Source organism: Loxodonta africana, chromosome 3 (genome assembly GCF_030014295.1).
Source record: "Loxodonta africana isolate mLoxAfr1 chromosome 3, mLoxAfr1.hap2, whole genome shotgun sequence".
NCBI lineage: Eukaryota > Metazoa > Chordata > Mammalia > Proboscidea > Elephantidae > Loxodonta > Loxodonta africana.
In genome coordinates, this window is record NC_087344.1 from 93,375,507 (window position 1) to 93,392,136 (window position 16,630).

Here is a 16,630-nt window from a genome sequence, read left to right on the forward strand (position 1 = left end):
CTTCTTTGCTTTTGGTTTAGTCCAGTTGTGCTGACCTCGCCTGTATTCTGAGTTGTCTTTCCCTTCACCTAAAATAGTTCTTATCTACTATCTAATTAATGAAAACCCCTCTCCCTCCCTACCTCCCTGTAACCACCAAAGAATATTTTCTTCTGTGTTTGAGCTATTTTTCGAGTTCTTAAAATACTGGTCTCATACAATATTTTCCTTTTGCAACTGAGTAATTTCACTCAGCATAATGCCTTCCAGATTTCTCCACGTTATGAAATGTTTCATGGATTCATCGTTGTTCTTTATCGATGCGTAGTATTCCATTGTGTGAATATACAATAATTTATCTGTTCATCTGTTGATGGGCCGCTTCATTGCTTCTATCTTTTTGCTATTATAACCAATACTGCAATGAACATGGGTGTTCATGTATCTGTTCGTGTAAAGGCTCTTATTTCCCTAGGATATATTCCAAGGAGTGGGATTTCTGGATCGTATGGTAGTTCTATTTCTAGCTTTTTAAGGAAGCACCAAAGGGATTTCCAAAGTAGCTGTACCATTTTATATTCCCACCAGCAGTGTATAAGTGTTCCAGTCTCTCCACAGCCTCTCCAACATTTATTATTTTGCGTTTTTTGGATTAATGTCAGCCTTGTCGGAGTGAGATGGAATCTCATCATAGTTTTGATTTGCATTTCTGTAATGGCTAATGATCGTGAGCATTTTCCTCATGTATCTGTTAGCTACCTGACTGTCTTCTTTAGCGAAGTGTCTATTCATATCTTTTGCCCATTTTTTAATTGGGTTATTTGTCTTTCTGTAGTTGAGTTTTTGCAATATCATTTCGAATTTACAGACGAGATGCTAATTGGGAATGTCATAGCTAAAAACTTTTTCCCAGTCTGTAGGTAATCATTTTACTCTTTTGGTGAACTCTTTGGATGAGCATAGGTGTTTGATTTTTAGGAACTCCCATTTATCTAGTTTCTCTTCTGCACTGTTAGTAATGTTTTGTATACTCTTTATGCAATGTATTAGGACTCCTAGAGATGTCCCCATTTTTTCTTCCATGATCTTTATCGTTTTAGATTTTATATTTAGGTCTTTGATCCACTGTCAGTTAGTTTTTGTGCATGGTGTGAGGTATGGGTTTTGTTTCATTTTTTTTGCAGATGGATATCCAGTTATGCCAGCACCATTTGTTAAAGAGACTGTCTTTTCCCCATTTAACTGACTTTGGGACTTTGTCAAATATCAGCTGCTCATATGTGGATGGATTTATGTCTGGATTCTCAGTTCTGTTCCATTAGTCTATGCATCTGTTGTTGCACCAGTAACAGGCTGTTCTGACCACTGTGGTGGTGGTATAAGAGGTTCTAAAATAAGACAGAGTGAGGCCTCCCGCTTTGTTCTTCTTTTTCAGTAATGCTTTAATTATCTGGGGTTTCTTTCCCTCCCATATGAAGTTGGTGATTTGTTTCTCCATCTCATTAAAAAATGGCATTGGAATTTGGATCGGAATTGCGTTGTATCTCTAGATGGCTTTGGGTAGAACAGACATTTTTACAATGTTAAGTCTCTCTATCCATGAGCTAGGTATGTTTTTCCACTTATGCAGGTCTCTTCTGGTTTCCTGTAGTTTTCTTTTCATAGGTCTTTTACATCTCTGGTAAGATTTATTCCTAAGTATTTTATCTTCTGGGGGCTACTGTAAATGGTATTGATTTGGTGATTTCCTCTTCAGTGTTGTTTTTGTTGGTGTAGAGGAATCCAACTGACTTTTGTACGTTTATCTTGTATCCTGGCAGTCCGCTAAACTCTTCGATTAGTTCCAGTACTTTTCTTGAGGCTTCTTTTAAGGTTTTCTGTATATAAGATCATGTCATCTGCAAATAGAGATACTTTTACTTCTTCCTTACCAATCTGGATGCCCTTTATTTCTTTATCTAGCCTAATTGCTCTGGCTAGGACCTCCCCTACAATGTTGAGTTAAGAAGGTAATAAAGGGCATCCTTCTCTGGTTCCCGATCTCAAGGGGAATGCTTTCAGGCTCTCTCCATTTAGGATGATGCTGGCTGTTGGCTTTGTATAAATGCCCTTTATCATGCAGAGGAGTTTTCCTTCTATTCCTATTTTGTTGAGAGTTTTTATCATGAATGGGTATTGAACTCTGTCAAATACCTTTTCTGCATCAATTGATAAAATCATGATTCTTGTCTTTTATTTTATATGATGGATTACATTGTTTTTCTAACGTTAAACCATCCCTGCATACCTGGTATAAATCCCACTTGGTCATAGTGAATTATTTTTTTGATATGTTGATATGTTGTTGAATTCTCTTGGCCAGAATTTTGTTGAGGATTTTGGCATCTAAGTTCATGAGGGATATAGGTCTGTAATTTTCTTTTTTTATGGTGTCTTTACCTGGTTTTGGTATCAGGGATACGGTGGCTTCATAGAATAAGTTTGGGAGTATTCCGTCCTTTTCTATGCTCTGAAATACCTTTAGTAGTAGTGGTGTTACCTCTTCTCTGAAGTTTGGTAGAACTCTGCAGTGAAGCCGTCCAGGCCAGGGCTTTTTTTGGTTGGGAATTTTTTGATTACTTTTTCAATCTCTTCTTTTTTTATGGGTCTATTTAGTTGTTCTACCTCTGTTTGTGTTAGTTTAGATAGGTAGTGTTTCTAGAAATTCATCCATTCCTTCTAGGATTTCAAATTTGTTAGAGTGCAATTTTTCATAGTAATCTGACATGATTCTTTTACTTTCACTTGGGTCTGTTGTGATACTGTCATCTCATTTCCTATTCGGCCCTCACCTGTTTTTCTTTCGTCAGTTTGGCCAATGGTTTATCAATTTGTTAATGTTTTCAAAGAACCAGCGTTTGGTCTTGTTAACTCTTTCAACTGTTTTTCTGTTCTCTATTTCATTTAACTCTGCTCTAATTTTCACTGTTCGCTTTCTTCTGGTGCCTAAGGGTTTCTTTTGCTGCTCTCTTTCTATTTGCTCAAGTCGTACAGATAATTCTTTGATTTTGGCCCTTTCTTCTTTTTGTATGTGTGCATTTATTGATATAAATTGACCTCTGAGCACTGCTTTCGCTGTGTCCCAAAGGTTTTGATTGGAAGTGTTTTCATTTTCACTGGATTCTATGAATTTCTTCATTGCACCCTTGATGTCTTTTATAACCCAGTTGTTTTTGAGCAGAGTATTGTTCTTTCCAAGTGCTTGATTTCTTTTCCCTCCTTTTTCTGTTACTGATTTCTACTTTTATGGCCGTAGGGTCAGAGAAGATGCTTTGTAATATTTCGATGTTTTGGATTCTGCTAAGGGTTGCTTTATGACCTAATATGTAGTCTATTTTAGAGAATGTTCCATGTGCTTTAGAAAAGAAAGTATACTTGTCTGCTGTTGGGTGCAGTGTACTGTATATGTCTGTGAGGTCAAGTTGGTTGATTATAGCATTTAAATCTTCCCTGTCTCTACTGAGCTTCTTTCTGGATGTTCTGTCCTTCACCAAAAGTGATGTGTTGAAGGCTCCTACTGTAACTGTGGGGCTATCTCACTTTTCAATGCGGTTAGAGATTGTTTTATGTATCTTGCAGCCCTGTCATTGGGTGCATACATATTTAATACGGTTTTATCCTCCTGGTATATAGTCCCTTTAACCATTATATAGTGTCCTTATCCATTGTGGTGGATTTAATTTTAAAGTCTATTTCGTCAGAAATTAATATTGCCACTCCTGATCTTTTTTGTTGCTTGCTTGATATATTTTTTTCCATCGTTTGAGTTTTAGTTTGTGTCTCTAAGCCTAAGGTGTGTCTCTTGTAGGCAGCACATATATGGATCATGTTTTCTTTATCCATTCTGTCACTCACTGTCTCTTTATTGGTGCATTTAGTCCATTTACATTCAGCGCAATTATGGATAGGTACAAGTTTAGTGCTGTCATTTTGATGTCTTTTTTTGTGTGTTGTTGACAGCTTTTTTTCCCCACTCAATTTTTTAAGCTTAGTAGTTTATCTTTACATATTGTCTTTTCCTCTTATTTGTTGTCACTGATTTTGTTTCTGCAAAGTCTCTATTTTTTTCTTGTATTTTATTTTGATGAGTAGGATTGTTTGTCTCCTTTGTGGTTACCTTAATATTTACCCTTTTTTTTTTTTTTTTATCTTTAAACCTTTTATTTCTTTATATCACTGTCTTCCTTTCCATATGAAAGATCTATGACTACATTTCTTAATCTCTCTTTTTTATTTTAATGTTGTCTTCTTTTACATAATGACATTGCTGTTGCCCTGTTTTGAGCATTTTTTAATCTTGATTTATTTTTGTTATTTCCTTATCTGGTATTATTGATTTTCTAACTAGAGAACTTCCTTTAGTATTTTTTGTAGTTTTGGTTTGGTTTTTACAAATTCCCTAATCTTCTGTTTGTCTGGAAATCTCCTAATTTCACCTTCATATTTGAGAGACAGTTTTGCTGGATATATGATTCTTGGCTGGCAATTTTTTCCTTCAATGCTTTATATAAGTCATCCCTTTGCCTTCTTGCCTGCATGGTTTCTGCCGAGTAGTCTGAGCTTACTCTTACTGACCCTCCTTTGTAGGTGACTTTTCATTTATCCCTAGCTGCTCTTAAAATTCTTTAGCTTTGGTTTTGGCAAGTTTGATTATAGTACGTTTCGGTGACTTTCTTTTAAAATCTACCTTACGTGGAGTTTGATGAGCATCTTGGGTAGATATCTTCTCATCTTTCACAATATCAGGGAAGTTTTCTGCCAACAAATCTTCAACAATTCTCTCTGTATTTTCTGTTATCCCTCCCTGTTCTGGTACTCCAATCACTTGCAGGTTTCTTCTCAAGAGAGGCCCATATGATTCTTAGGGTTTCTTCATTTTTTAAAGTTATTTTATCTGATTTTTCTTCAAATATATTGGTGCCAAGTGCTTTATCTTCAATCTCACCAATACTGCCTTCCACTTGCTCAATTCAGCTCCTCTGACTTTCTACTGAGTTGTCTATTTCTTTAATTTTACAGTTAATCTTCTGAACTTCTGATTGCTCTCTATGGATTCTTGCAGCTTATTAAATTTTTCATTATGTTCTTGAATAACCTTTTTAATTTCTTCAACTGCTTTATCTGTGTGTTTCTTGGCTTGTTCTGCATATTGCCTGATCTCCCTCCTGATGTCTTGAAAAGTTCTGCATATTAATCTTTTGTATTCTGCAATCCGCTAATTCCAGGAAGGCCCCTTCACCCAGATGATCCCTTGATTCTTTGTTTTGAGAGCTTGTTAAGTGATCATGGTCTGCTTCTTTATGTGATTTGATATTCACTGTTGTCTCTGAGCCATGTGTAAATTATTATATTAGTTTATTTTATGTTTGCTTACTATATCCTAGCTTCTTGCTTTGTTTTAGAATGTCAAAATAGGTTGCTTGAGTGAGCTAGCTTGATTATTTTTCCCTTTGAAGCTCTAACTTCCTGTCACCTGATGGCTAGAGCTGTTACCAGGTGTATGAACCTAGGAGTCCATTCACTTTTCTTGTATGGATTCAGCTCAGGTGTCCAGGTAGCTCGTCATCAATTGTGTGGTACCTCTCTGTCCTAAAGTCTTAGGGGGGCAGGGGTAATTGGTGTAGGTACCAGTATCTGGCTGCAGCCGGGGGTCACGCTCTGAACAATGCAAAGGGCTGAAAACTGTCCCTCAAGGGTCTGTAAGGAAAGCGTGTCCATGTTCTCTACAGTACAGAGGTTGGTGGGTTCTGCAGATGGACCTCAGGCACCCATGGTTTTGGTTGTAAGGACTGGGAGGTACCAGTTATCTTTGGACCCCTGCTGCGGGTAGCTGGGTGACCTGAGTGGAGCCACCAGCCCTTAGGCCCCTGATGTGGGTAGGTGCGGACCCTGTTTAATAGGCAAAGCAGTGTCAAACATCAAACACCCACCTCTCCACCACACAGCTGAAACAGTTGCAGTCTGCCAGCAAGGGCCTATTCTTCTGAAATAGGCCCACACGGGTCCACGCAGTGGGGAAAGGTACTTGAAGTCCATGGACTGTTTGTGCCTGGACAGGAGCCGCTTCTCCCCTGAGCTCCCCGGGTTAGTAGAGCTGAGAGATTATCTTTTCCCCAATTGTGAATTTATTCCTTCTCCAAGGCTGGGAAGATGGCTCGGGGCACACTGCAGGACCTATCTCAGGGCCAGGGAAATTGACAGCTACTGAGGCCGGCTGGGGGGTTGGGGGGACGGTAAAGTATATGCAAGTACTTAGTTTTTGTCGAGTCATTGCTGACATTTCTTGACAGAAAATTCTCATTATTCCATGTGGAAAATTTAAACATGACAATTTTGATGACCCAAGTAAAAGTTGTCCTGAGGCACTCGTTCCAGGTGACAGAAGGGAAAGCTGCTCTTGTCTTCACTGGTTTGGGTGGAGCGTCTTCCTCCCCTTTCAAGAGCATGCTGAAAACTCTGCTCTCTCCCAATAGGGAGATGAAAATGAAGCCTTCTGAGGACACTCCACATAATTGTTAGTGTTATTTGTTAGCTACCTAATTTGAACCAGACAGATAGGCTCTGTTCAAAATCTATGAACAGTCTAAGTGGAGATTATAAAACGGTTTAAAGGAAAACATGTACTCTCCTAATATTTAGCTCTGGAGGCTTGATCAGATTCAGGTACAATTCTTCTGGAAAGTATACGCATGGTGGTGCTACCCATTTCCTAACATATTCCAGAAAGAGGCACCATGAGAATGCAAATCAGAATATGGGAGTTCTAAAGGACAAATCACCACTTTCCACCCAAAATAGATGACATGACAAAAAAAAGGCAGCACTGGGAAAAGGGAACTATTACAGATAAAAAAGTCTTAAAAGAAATATAAACTAAATGCATTGTGAAACCTCATGTGGACCCTGATTTATACAAACTCAATGGTAAAATGACATTTTTGGCAAGAGCCAGTGGATTGGAAGGATGGGTGATGACAAGGTCAAGAGCGGGATACTGGGAGGTACATCCCCAGTAGCCAAAAAACACGGAGAAATCAAGGCACTCGCTGGGCCCCATATATGATGGATGATGAACCCTGAGGACAAGAGAAGTCGGCTTGGTAAGCATGACTGGGAGTCAGGGCTAAACACTCATAGTAACTGAAGCAAGTGGAATTTTTACCTGAACAAGCAAATTATCTTTTTTACTATAGGTCATGGGTAAATACACAGTGTATTTTTGAAAAGTATATATAAATTTTTAGCTAGAATCGAAACATTGACAATACTGCGGACTGTGTAGTGAACTAGGGCCATTTACCTTTCTAACTTGACACCAGACTGTGAGTCCCTGAGGGAAAGGACCTGCATTCTAAATCCCCTGGGCCATAGCAGGGTTCAGGATATGCTTGCCAGTGAGCACGTGGCTACCTGCCTCACATGCTCTCCTTGCACTTGATGAACACTTGTCTGACTGTAGTCCAACAGAGATGGTTAGGGAATGAATGATTTTGGAGTGACCTAAGTTTCCTACTGCAAACAATCAGAAAAATAACTTCAAGTTGAAATAAAATAGGTTACGAGAAACCTCATCTTCAAATCACCTGAAGAAACTCAAATTTCTTTAAATTAAAAGATCTCAACACTTACTTTATTAACTCTCGTCCTTCAGAACTAATAAAATATTCAACCAGCCACTGACAAGCATCAAAACTTTTTGAAAGTAATGCTTCAATAGTGGCAATCCATTCTTCAGTGTCAACCCTTTAGAAAAAGTAGAGATAACAATGTTACGACTATGGTCCCAAAAAATACCTCCATGAAGTGTCACTTAGATTTTTCTTTTTTTTTGGGAGAGGGGAGAGGTAAGTTACATACTCAAGGATGCTAACTACCATGGCTCAATGTGCCCCAGAAACTAATGGTTTGCATTGCTTGGTTACTTGTGATGTGACTATTTTTCCCCGACAAAAAAAAGCGTGAAGAAACTTAAGTCTCATGCTACACTTTTATCTTCTGCATCTTCCTTAAACAATTTCAACTGGAAAAAAGGCCTCACCTGTAGCATTTTGTATTGCTACATTTATCTATATTCATAAAACTCCCACTTTCAGGACAGCTTACTACATCAACATTATTATATCTTATTGCTACAACCATATTAATCCTACTTCATGGAATAAAACATTCAGCCAGAAAAAAGGTGTAATGACTATACTACCCATGACCTGGTACAACCCCAGCTCCCTACCCCCCATAAAGGTAAACAAAAAAATAGAAATAATGTGCATTGTGTAGACAGCTTGGCAAATTTATAAGTGAATATAACCAAATAAATTTCCTTATTTAACCCTATGCTAGACTTTTTACACATTATTTTTTCTCTTTCCATCAAATAACAAAAACCTGTATCACAATTTATCTTTGATTATTCCATATAATGGAAACGCTGGTGGAGTAGTGGTTAAGTGCTATGGCTGCTAATCAAAGGGTCGGCAGTTTGAACCTGCCAGGCGCTGCTTGGAAACTCTATGGGGGCAGCTCTACTGTGTCCTATAGGGTTGCTATGAGTCGGAATCGACTTGACGGTACTGGGTTTGTTTTGGTTTATTCCATATAAAAATGAAGTAGCTATCATATTCGTCTTCTTCTCAAAGAGTTTCTCAACTAACAAAATTTTTCCAAAACCCTCTCCATACCTGGAGAAGTTCACCGTGCTAACAACTGATAAAAGACTGAGAACTTCAGTAGTCTTCTACCTGTAATTGGTCTCCTCATCCTAACTCTCTCTTTATTCCAGGTATTTACAAGCTACTGCTCAACTACTCTTCATCCTCTACTCATTTATTACCTGATACCTATGTGTCAGGTACCCTACAAGGTGCTAAGGATAGAAACCAATGATGAGCAAGACACAATCAGATCTAGAGCTTCTGAGGCACTGCTGTAAACACACTGTCTTCCTGTTCAAAACTCTTCCATGATCTCCACTGCACAAAGCCCTACTCCCTACTCCGGCACTTGGGACAGTCAGTGATCTCATCTAAACCCAACACCCGGGTCTCCCCTCAAGTGAGTTCGTTATATGTAGTAGTAAAACACAACAATTCATTCTCACTGCTCCTTAGGCAAGTCTTGCCTGTTATTCGTGTTTTATCTCTCTGCCTAAAATGGGCCCTCTGTGTTTTTCTATCTTTGCCTTTCAAAACCCTCTGGAAACATCAATGTCTTAACACCTACTCTAATCCCCATATCTGGATATGATTTCGCTCACACCCAAAAACCCACAGTACCCGTACCTTGCACCACAGTTAATGCTTTTTTGTTTGTTTTATCTACCCTTCTTAGTAGACTGTTGTTGTTAGCTGCCATCGAGTTTGTCCCTGACTCACAGTGGCCCCATTCACAATGGAATGAAATGCTCTCTGGTCCTGAGCCATCCCCATGATGCTTGCAGATCGAACTGTTGTGATCCATAGGGTTTTCACTGGCTGATTTTTGGAAGTAGATGGCCAGACCTTTCTCTTATTAGATCAGAACTTTATAGACCATGTCTTAATAATCTGAGCATACTAGGTGGTATCTTTACAATGCTTTAAAATGTTGAATTTGTAAATTCAACTTTAATTGAATTAATCTGTACCTTCTGTCACAAAAGGTTATTAAAAACATATCATTTCTCACCTGAGTTTTTTCTTTGTCCGTAGATAAGTTTGAAAAAGGAATTGGATGGCAAGCTGCAAGCTCGCCTTTGCCATGCAAGGATAATATGGATGCTTTAGTTTAGTCTGAGAGAGGGAGAAAAGATGGAGCATGTTTTCACAGAAGTTTTATAGGTTACTATTACACTTCGTTATAAACTGAGTAATGACACATGATAAAGTTATACACTAATAAGAAAATCTAGCCAATCTGTTATGAAAATTAGTTTAAAAAAATGTTAAGAAATGATATCCTCTTCATTTTCATTTCTTCAAAATAGAGCCTTTAGACCACAGGAAGGTAAGTAAACTAGCAAGAGCCTAAGAGTGTTCCTTATTGATACCTTATAAAGAATCATGGTACTCAAGAAGAAAAATACTTGGCAGTTATATCACGAGCTCGTAATATCTGATTACAAATTAGGAAAAGTTAATCTCCACAAAGCCCCATATCAACTGATACCACCTCATGGCTACTCCATTGTATCTTCTTTATAAATCTTAAACAAGGGCACTTAAAAGTGTCAGTATGTGGAAACCACACTCATCACCATCCACATTATACACTCTGAACACTGCTTGTATTTTAACTATCACCCAGTAACTGACACGTTTATGGGCATTTTTTTTTTTTTGCATTTAGAATGAATGTTAACAACTGAGAGTGAAGATGAGCCACTGACTGCTTTAACTAAAAGCTTTTTAACTGTAATCCTCCTTGTTTCTTTAGTAATGATCCAACTAGCTACTTACAGCATTCAATGACGCTAACGACAAAACAAAACTGAAATAGTCACTGCTGTACACATCTCTATTCTTCATGAACTTGAGGTTTTCATCTCTCACCATCTATAAGAGAAAATCAGGAATTAGTTTTAAGAAGCAGGGTGAAGTATTTAATAATTAGAGGATATTTCTAGTGATATATTACGTAAAATGCAAAGCTTTAAGGCCAATTCCCTTCCCACATGCTTTGAATTTTTAAAAAAGGAGGGAAGAAAATCTCCCTTTTGAATATAAAAAGCTGTAAAAAAAAAAAAAAAAAGTGAATTCATTATAACAAATCCTTTTGGGAAATTTAGAAAAACCCCCAAAAGAATAAATGAATTCTAATCTGGTATTTTGGGTGAGAAGGGACAGAGTTTTGCCAAGGACGAGCAAGTCTATCCTCTCCCTGTGTCAAACAGCCTAATTTTTTCCTCTCTCTCCTAATGAAAGACTCCATCTTTTTCTTAAATTCTCTGATTTAGCCACTCATTGTAAAGACCATTTTACCAGTGCCTACCTTTTGACTGTTTAGTGTATAAAGCCTGGATTGGGTAGTCTGACAGCGCTAAATTTAAAACCTGGGTCTGTGACACTAGCAATTATTTCTCCTTTTCTGAGACTCAGTTTTTCCATGTGAACAAGGGGAATAAAGCCCGCTACTGCAGCAGAGCGTTTTAAGAATTAGAGATTTGTTTAAAGCATGTAGCAGAGTAGGTATTCAGTAAATGATGGTTATTATTGTCACATTAGTTTCGCCTAAAAATTATGAGTCTTGGTCTGAACTTCAGATGAAATAAGTTAATTCTAGCATATGTGTTTCTTTACTGCCCACCCCTCCCCCAGCCCCATTTATTTGTGACAGTAACCCAGCAGGACAGTGACAGTTCTGGCCAATGTTGTGTATTCATATGTGTGCTCTTAATACTCTGTGTGGCACTAATTCAACAGCCATCCCTGGAATCCAGAATAAAAGATTCATGAAACAAGCTGAATAAGATGATGGGGCACTCGGGGTACAACTAAACCCACGAGAAGCCAAGGGGACTTCTGGACCTATGCAATGAGTTTTGACATTTACACAAATTTCACCCCTTGAACTTTCTTTTACATGGTTCTTACCTGGTATATTCGAGCAGGCATTTTCTCAACAAATAATCCTTTTTTCTCTCCTTTTTTAACCAACTTGGTTAGAATAGAGAGCCGGTCATTGTTAGGTCTATGGGGCCGAGGAGATGACTGAGGTGAAATTTCTGGTGAAGATGGAGCTGATCTAAGCGACAGAATCAGAAAACTGTCTAGTATAAAGCAGCTATTATTTTAGCAGTTAAACTAAAACTTATCAAACTCAAACAGTACTAGACTTAAAAAATAAATTGTACGCTTTCCTGATCCCATACATTAAATACAAATTCACTGACAACAGGACCTTTAAAAACAAAGAACAACTTCCTGATAGTGCTGATACAGCTCTATGTTTTGGACATAAAGACATTCAATAAATGGTACCAGGATTTAAAAATCTCAGTTCTAGATGGGAGGAAAGAAATCACAATTCTAGAATGATATATATGCATGTTTCTAAATACAAAATAACTTCTTGCCAAGGAAACAAAGACCAGGTAGCAATAAGATGAAAGAAAAGGGGTAGAGAGATTTACTTATTTTCTTTTCAGAATCTCTCTAGCTGATTACCTTTAAATCCCAAACAGTATATTTTCAAGCATTACAAGACCACCCACTGAAATGACACACTAAAGTATTCACGAAGAGAAACTTACAGAGACAGATCCTCAGCTTCCTGCCTTACAACGCTGACTCGACTTTTCTTTGGTAACACCGGGGAGTTTTGATCAGACACCCTTTGGTAAAAGAGCATATAGGCATTCCAGTATCTTCGGCGTACATCAGTATACGGGTTTGCTTTATAACAAGACATTAAGAAAGAAGTCTTTGTAAATAAGGAAGTTTTTCTTGTCTTGACAATCTAAAATGAAGGGGCCAAAAATCCTATAAGCAACTACTAACTAAATTCATAAAATGCAAAGTTTAAGTAAATGTGTGGCTTTTTAAGAGTACTGCTCAGAATGGAAGTCAGGGTATCACAGTTCTGGGAATAAAAAGGATCAACTCACTTGGGAGGTGAGATAGGAGGTAGCAGAGAGTGAAGGGACTGTATGCTAATGAAGTAAGGGAAAGAAGGTAAATATTCCTAGGCAAGTCAACATTTAAGCAAAAGGCAACTGACATTTAAAAGCATGTTCTGCGGCACAGCATGGGATTATAATTGGTTCACTTAACCGTTTCTGCACTGACCAGGCAAAATTTTCTTGGTAAATTTTGGCAACTATACTGCATCGTATCATTTAAGGTTACTACCATTAGATGCAACACTACCATGACATGGTATCACAATCTAATATAGTGGGGATAACACAGATAGAAATTTAGAAACATTCCTTCAGTATTTCAAAATCAGGCAAGAATGATCATACTTAGGTTGGTTTTGAAATGCTAAGGTCTTTGCAAACTGCTATTTTTCAAACAGCAAATTCTGATTGGATTTTGTGATACGCTTTTCTTCATATTTTTTTTTCTGGGGGTGGGAGTTGTGAAGGCAAAGATGTGGTTTTAAAAATGCATGTGCTAGAAATGTATTCTCTAATTAACCATAACCTAGACAGGTGAAAAGGAAATTTGAAAATTTTAGTACACAACCATTTCTTCTGAAACTATTTTAAGGTTGAAATTCTTTGTTCATTAGTTTCTCCTTGATATTCATTTCTTCTTAACTTACTTCCTTTCCCCCTAAAACTTTCGGGACAAATTATTTTTATAAAATTGTGAATATTTTCTCTGGGCATCAAACACAGCTCTTCCTTCTATAGCTAGAGCAGCAGTATTATAATAAGAATAAAATAGATTATATTTATAGAAACCTATAAATTAAAACCGGAGTCCGGCGGTACAGTAGTTAAGCACTTGACTGCTAACTTAAAGGTAGCAGTTTGAGCCCACCAGCTGCTATGTGGGTGAAGGATGTGTCAGTCTGCTTCTGTAAAGATTACAGCCTTGGAAACCCTATGTAGGGCAGTTCTACTCTGTCCTGTAGAGTTGCTATGAGTCGGAAACAACTCAATGGCAATGGGTTTCTGTTTTTTTTTGGGGGGGGGGTATAAATTAAAAGCAATAAAACTCAAGGAAAATATCAATTGGTAAATACTTACTTTGATCATAAACTTTTGGTCTATATTCTCCTCCGAAGCATTCATACTCCAAGGTCTCATCATTTAGGTCAAACTCTTCTATAACTGTATCATTAAATTTGTACCACTTGCCCTTTCCACATCCCCTAGAGTCCAGAGAAGGGAAAACCTTGTAAGGTTAAAAAACAAACATCCCCACTCTCCACATTTATCCCTATGTAGTGCCTACAAAAAAAAAAAAAAAAAAAAATTTTTTTTTCTTTAGCTTCTACAAACAAAGCAGGTGATTAACATTTTAAAAATATCTAAGAAAAATGTAGCAACAGTTATTCCAATTTCTAAAATAACTTTCCAAATTGAAGGGATTAAAATAGTTATACCAAGCTTTAAAAATTCAAAATGAAGAAAGATCAAAGACCAATGCCAAAGCTTCTGTGCAGCAGAAAGGTAAGTGTGGAGGAATGGACAGGGTTAGGAGAGGAGAGACGGGCTAGGATGGGACAACTGCGGAGAGACTACAGGTTGGGTGCAGAGCATCGCCACAAGAAACCTTACCGCCTATCCTTAATGAAAGAATAGTAGTGGCCTGCATGTGCTTGCCCACTGTGTACAATGACACCGACAAGCTCATAGTTTTCTGTGAGGGCCACTTTTTTCCTTGGGGATCCTCCACCTCCCTGATCCATACTTCGCCCGTTTTCACCAACTTCAGAAGACGAATCTTGGCGAGCCATTCCTGAAACTGTGTAAGGCTCCATGTTTAGCATCCATGGAAACTATTTAAAAACAAAAGGGCCACGTTAACGTTGATCAATCACTTACACGGCACTACTCGATTAAGTCAGATACAAATAAGAGGGATGTATTTTCCTAATTTAAGCCAATTCAAGTACAAAATCTCAGAATGGCTCACAAATCTGGAAAAGTATCCAAATAAGACTTAAGTAGCCTCTGGTCTGTGCAAGAAGTATAGCATATGACTTCACAGCCATCACTGGGATGCCTTGTAGAAATGAGGGTTATTGTTTACAGATCTGCCTATTCCATCAGCAGCAGCTGCTTAAGGCAAGAGGTTGTGCAACCTTTGCAATGCCGAGCCCATACACTGGCCACATTTTAGGTGAAATTTGAAAATACAGGAAGGAAACAGTGAAAAAGAAAGTAAGGTAACGGTTGCCATAAATTTCAAGGAAAAAAAAAAGTTACCCTTATTTGTTCATCATATTTTATGGAACGTCCACTCTCCCAGTCAAATCCAAATCTCATTAGGTGAATTACCAAGACACTAGGTAAAGACTTAATACAGGTCCTCTTCACCGTTATTCTCTAAAGAAAAGCAAAAGCCAATTATCTCCATGGAGAAAATGAAACAGCTAAGTAATGAATGCAAAAGGTATAGATTTCTACAGGTCTTTCCCATCTATGCGTAAACAAGCAATAACACAACCTCATAAAACTAACAATGGACACTTACTATAGAGACAAAGTACATGAATAAGAAATTAACCTTGTTTTTAAAAAAGGACAAATGTAATACCTTCTCTTTACACTTTTCACAGTAATACGCGTTACTTCCCTCTAGAACTTCTCCTCTAACGAACTGATCCAAAGAAATTTCCAAACTTTGACAAGAAGTAACTCCTAGATTGAGAGCCATGAAAGCCTCTTCACGCTCGTATCTAATTAGGAAATAAAGAGAAAAACCATGAGCAATGATGAAATTTTGAAATTATCGTAATACCCAAGCTTGAGCAGAGTTACATTCATAATTGGTGAAATGAACCCATAGCTTCCCTCATTCTTTTGAAAGTACACTGTTAAATAAAAATAACACTTTTTGACAATTCAAAATTGTTTAAAATGATAAATTTCAACAAGTATTTCCTTAAGGACATAAAACATGAAAAACAAAGAAATTTAATTCAATAAACATTTATAGATTCATTCAGGAATATATCTGCAAGTCTCTCAGCAAATGCAAAATTCACAACATACTAGAAGAGTCATTTAAAAACAACAGTCGTGATGTTTTGGGCCAGCGATATACTCACTAACCTGTGAGGACAGTCTTTACAGATCTTCTGATCGGAATAAATGCCCTGAAACGTACTCTTAAAAATTTGATCTCTCCCCATTTTCTGTTGGAATAAAAAGTTAAAACATTACTTGATGCCTGTAAAACTTTTAGGTTGTTTATATAGAATTTTATCTAGGCCTAGGCTAAAACTAAGATTTTATTTCAACCACCTAAATAAAAAGAGTCAGTCTAATTTTTTAAGCTGGGAACTGCCGGGAGAAGAGCAGCTCATTACCAGACCCACTGTCAGAATAATGGAAAACCTGGTGGTGCAGTTAAAAGCTACAACTGCTAACCAAAAGGCTGGCAGTTCGAATCCACCAGCTGCTGCTTGGAAACCCTATGGGGCAGTTCTACTCTGTCCCATAGGGTCACTGAGTCAGAACTGACTTGACGGCCAACGGGTTTGGTTTTTTTCAGGTCAGAGTAATGCAAATCATCAGAAAAAGTAGTAAGAGAACTGGGTCAGTTATGGCAAATGAAAAGGAGAGCATCCTGTGATGATTCTGAACCCCTCTCCCCACGCCACCATTACCAAGTTAGTAGCAACTCTCCATAATCTTTTCCTTTTTCTTGTGAATAGAATGCTATGGGTTTGCATGTTATGGAAAAAAAAGAAAAGAAGTGGATAACTTTTATGTAACATCTAGAATTTGGCAAATATGTAGAGACAAAGTTTATCAGTGGTTACCAGGGGCAGGAGGGTGGGGGGAAGGGGAAGTCATTGCTTGTGGGACACTGAGTTTAAGGGTGATGGAAAAATCTAGAAACGGATAGTAGTGATTGATGACTGCACACATGATGAATGTACTTAATGTCACTGAATTGTAACAAATATAAAAAACGCTGAAATGGCGAGTGTTTTGTTATATATATTTTTACCC

At 37.7% G+C, this 16,630-nt stretch overlaps 1 protein-coding gene across 5 annotated transcripts in view; it reads right to left on the reverse strand.

The window, feature by feature from the left end:
- USP24 (ubiquitin specific peptidase 24) overlaps window positions 1-16,630 on the reverse strand; it is a 171,855-nt gene that overhangs the window by 30,963 nt on the left and 124,262 nt on the right. For all 5 annotated transcript variants that reach the window (XM_064282027.1, XM_064282026.1, XM_064282025.1 and 2 more), the window contains exons 46-55: window positions 15,725-15,807; window positions 15,207-15,348; window positions 14,876-14,995; window positions 14,225-14,445; window positions 13,691-13,815; window positions 12,245-12,386; window positions 11,586-11,736; window positions 10,452-10,547; window positions 9,682-9,785; window positions 7,648-7,761 (exon numbers count right to left, since the gene is read on the reverse strand). In XM_064282027.1, the coding sequence (XP_064138097.1) occupies window positions 7,648-7,761; window positions 9,682-9,785; window positions 10,452-10,547; window positions 11,586-11,736; window positions 12,245-12,386; window positions 13,691-13,815; window positions 14,225-14,445; window positions 14,876-14,995; window positions 15,207-15,348; window positions 15,725-15,807 (1,298 nt within the window). The remainder of the gene's footprint in view (window positions 1-7,647; window positions 7,762-9,681; window positions 9,786-10,451; window positions 10,548-11,585; window positions 11,737-12,244; window positions 12,387-13,690; window positions 13,816-14,224; window positions 14,446-14,875; window positions 14,996-15,206; window positions 15,349-15,724; window positions 15,808-16,630) is intronic.